Below are 3,974 nucleotides of genomic sequence, written 5' to 3'. Positions count from 1 at the left end.
ATTCGCTTGTGGTTGCTTCTCCATTTTTTTCTCTGTTTTGTCCTCCTCGTGTTGTCCTCCGCTCATCTGATATAAAAGCTTAATTCGCTTGTGTTTTCTTCTCCAGTTTTTTTTTTCTCTGTTTTGTCCTCCTCGTGTTACCGAGCTGCTCCTGGCCATCCGGAAGACCAAGCCCTTCAACAAGCTGGTACCATCACCACAAGACACCGAACACGTTAGAACAATGCGATTAGCACCCGGATGAGCTGCAGTGAAACCTTTGGTCCAGTCCTCACCCTGTCCATCCTTTAAAATGTGACCTTCTAACCTCGAGCTGCCACGAGTACCCTGGCCTCCACCCATCACTAACAAACATGATTGAAAAGTTATTATCTTGTACATAGTATATTATTAAGTGCAAAAAGAGATCTTCGGCTCCGTAAAGCGTTATACGCGATTGAGCCTCAAATAAATGAACTAGATAAAAAAAAAAATTCTGTTGCGATTTCGTAAACATCCTTTCGTCTTTACCGCTGATATTCAGAAAATGTATCGGCAGATTTTGATTGATCCTGAACAATCCTCGTTGCAGAGAATTTTCTGGCGGTCCAACCCAATGGATCCCATCAAGGTTCTCGAGTTAGTGACTGTTACGTACGGTACTTCTGCCGCTCCTTTCTTGGCTACCAGGTCCCTAGTTCAACTGAGTGTCGATGAAGGAGCCGATTTCCCTCTTGCAGCTCGCGTGATACAAGAGGACTGCTATGTTGATGATGTGTTGTCGGGAGCGAAAACCATTCAAGAAGCCATTGAATGTCGTCAACAGCTCCAAACGTTACTAGCCAGGGGTGGTTTTCCGGTGCATAAGTGGTGCGCCAACGACGAAGCGATTCTTCAGGATGTCCCTGAGGCTGAGCGTGAAAAACTTGTTCTTCTTGATGATCTGTCGGCAAATGAAGTGATGAAGACTCTCGGATTAACGTGGAATCCGAGGAGCGATGAGTTTTTATTTTGTCAATCCCCTTCGTCCGAAGAGTCAGCTGTGACAAAGCGTCAGCTGTTCTCCGAAATTGCGAAAATGTTTGACCCGTTGGGCTTACTTGCTCCAATAACCGTTCTGGCTAAGCGTTTGATGCAGCAAACCTGGGCTGCGAAAATAGGTTGGGATGAGTCTCTCTCTGACGACATCCTTAGAGACTGGTTACAGCTTCGCAATTCTCTCGCATCCGTTCGCGACATCGAAATTCCCAGACCAGTAACCGGTCCCGCGTATGAGTCTCTTGAGCTACACGGGTTCGCAGACGCTTCAGGAATAGCGTACGGTGCCTGCCTGCATGTTCGCAGTATTCTCCCAAATGATTGTTGTGTCGTCAGGTTGTTGTGTAGTAAGTCTAAGATTGCCCCTCTGCAAGAGTTGACAATCCCTCGAAAGGAACTGTGCGCAGCCGTGCTGCTGTCCAGGTTGGTGAAAAAGGTTCAATCGACATTGCATGTTCAGTTCTCTTCCGTTTGCCTTTGGTCGGACAGTCAGATTGTCCTCTCGTGGCTGCAGAAAGCGCCAGCGAAACTGCAGCCATTCGTTCAGAATCGTGTGGTGGAGATATCAAGGGAATGTGGTCTCTACAAATGGTGTTACGTCCGGTCCAAAGACAACCCGGCCGATGTGATCTCCCGCGGCCAGCTCCCACGTAGTTTGAAGGAAAACTCGCTATGGTGGGAAGGGCCTCCTTTTCTCCAATCGAAGATATACGAATCACCAGTTCTTGATCAACTGCCTGATGGCTTGATGCCTGAAATGAAACCAGTTTCGGTCGTGGCAATGCCCGTAGTGAATTGTGACGATCTGCCACTCTTTAAGAAATTCGGATCTCTACGTAAACTACAGCGTGTTCTTGCCTACGTTCAGCGATTTTTGAAGAATTGCCGTACCAAGAATCCGGAGGATCGTGTCAAGAGTAAATATCTTACCGTCCTCGAGCTTCGATCTGCTCTCCATACTATTGTTCTGGTTATTCAACGCGAATCTTTGTCCGATGAAATCGAAAAAGTGGAGAGCGGTGAACCGTCTAAACGGTTGAAGACTCTCGGCCCGTTTTTGCATAACGGAGCCTTGCGAGTGGGTGGCCGTAATCAGAAGTCACGAATGTCGTTTGATGCAAAGCATCAATATATCCTGCCAAAACATCCACTCACTGATTTGATTATTCGCCAATATCATTTGGAACATTTACACATTGGTCCTTCTGGTCTGATGTCAGCTCTTCGTCAACGCTTCTGGTTGTTGGGTTCGCGTTCCGCCGTGAGGAAGATTACCAGGACATGTGTAGAGTGTTTCCGGGTGAAGCCACGAGGTGTAGCACAGTATATGGGCAACCTGCCACAAAGTCGCGTAACCCCTTCCGCACCATTCGAAGTCACTGGAGTGGATTATGCGGGACCTTTCCTGATTAAACAATCCGGTCGGAAGTCTGTTGCAGTTAAGGCGTATTTGTGTGTGTTCGTTTGCTTGGTAACGAAATCTGTCCATTTGGAGCTCGTCTCGGATATGTCAACTGCTGCTTTCATTGCTGCGATGCAGCGTTTCATTAGTCGCAGAGGAATTGTTCGTGAGTTTCACTCTGACAATGGCAGCAATTTCCGTGGAGCTAAAGCTGAGCTCCACGAGTTGTATTCGATGTTTCGTGATAATGTCACAGTCCACCAAATCGAGTCATTTTGCCAGAACAAGGAGATTGCCTGGCACTTTATTCCGCCTGACGCCCCTGAATTTGGTGGAATGTGGGAAGCTTCAGTGAAAAGCGCGAAGTATCACTTGAAGCGTATCCTCAAGGGAACTCCGTTAACCTTTGAGGAGATGTATACTCTGTTAACGCAAATTGAAGCGGTCTTGAACTCGCGACCGCTTTTTTCGCACTCAGACGATCCCGCTGAGGGTGAAGTCATCACCCCAGCTCATTTCCTCATAGGCCGCCCTCTGACGGCCGTACCGGAGCCTTGCTACGAAGGTCTCAATACAAATCGTTTGTCAAAATGGCAGCACCTGCAGCAAATGCGGGAGCATTTTTGGAGATCGTGGGTGCACGATTACCTCGTTAGTCTCCAACCAAGAGGGAAGAACTTCGTTCGCTTTCCAAACGTTTGTCCTGGAGCTGTCGTTCTGTTGGAAGACAAGACACTTCCGCCCCTGCGGTGGAAGTTGGGAAAAATCGTCCAGGTTTATCCCGGGGAAGATAATCTGGTCAGGGTAGTTGATGTCAAAGTGGGAAACGCTGTGTACAGACGGCCGATTACTAAAATTTCTATTCTTCCAATAGAGGACAATAATGCCATTGGGGGGCCTCAGGGTTCGATCGACAACCGCCCGGGGGATGATGTTCGCAATAGCGAAGATTTGTAGCGGATCATCTCAACCGCAAGCGCATTATCGAGTAGCATTTTTTCAACGTGAACGCCAAACACGTCCGATCCCGTCCATCAAGAGCTTTGCCAGCCAGCACTCAGCAGCGAAAAACGAAGCCAACCGCCGCCTTGCATCACCATGTGGATCGACCGACCAATCAGGTGCAAGCTCGAAACGGAGGGGAAATTCAAAACTTGTTACTATTATAAAAGGGATACCAACCCACGCAGTGGGATTCAGTTTTGTAACGTAAGTGAAAGAATAAACATCTAGTTTAAGTAAAGTGAAGTGTTTTCGTAACCAAAGTGACAAACCCAGCCCAGCTAGGAAAGCAGATTCCGGAGTGCAACCGAACCCGTGTCCAGCCAGTTCAGCTTGGTGCCAGCGTGTCGTTCCACTTGAGTCGTGGCTTTCTTCCACCCAGTGCTAGCTCGCTACTTTCCCAGCTCTTTTCAGAGCTACCACTTGAGAGTTATTCAAGTAGTCGATGCTCCCCGCGAGGTGAAATGAAAGCCACATTTTCCTGGTCGGCACCAAGCGTAGTTTCGTCGGAGGATTGTGCTCGTGCACCATTCGGCGTCGGTCACGGGCCTGC

The 3,974-nt window shown here is 48.3% G+C and overlaps 1 protein-coding gene across 1 annotated transcript; it reads left to right on the top strand.

Annotated features, from left to right (window-relative positions):
• The first annotated feature begins 595 nt into the window (after positions 1-595).
• LOC134286094 (uncharacterized) lies at positions 596-3,376 on the top strand. The gene has a single exon (XM_062847664.1). The coding sequence runs from the start codon at positions 596-598 to the stop codon at positions 3,374-3,376; it is 2,781 nt and encodes a 926-aa protein (XP_062703648.1).
• The last annotated feature ends 598 nt before the right edge of the window (positions 3,377-3,974 follow it).

This window comes from Aedes albopictus, chromosome 2, assembly GCF_035046485.1.
Source record: "Aedes albopictus strain Foshan chromosome 2, AalbF5, whole genome shotgun sequence".
In the NCBI taxonomy this organism is placed as follows: domain Eukaryota; kingdom Metazoa; phylum Arthropoda; class Insecta; order Diptera; family Culicidae; genus Aedes; species Aedes albopictus.
Note: the sequence above shows the minus strand (reverse complement) of the source record. Positions and strands in the feature narration are given on the sequence as shown.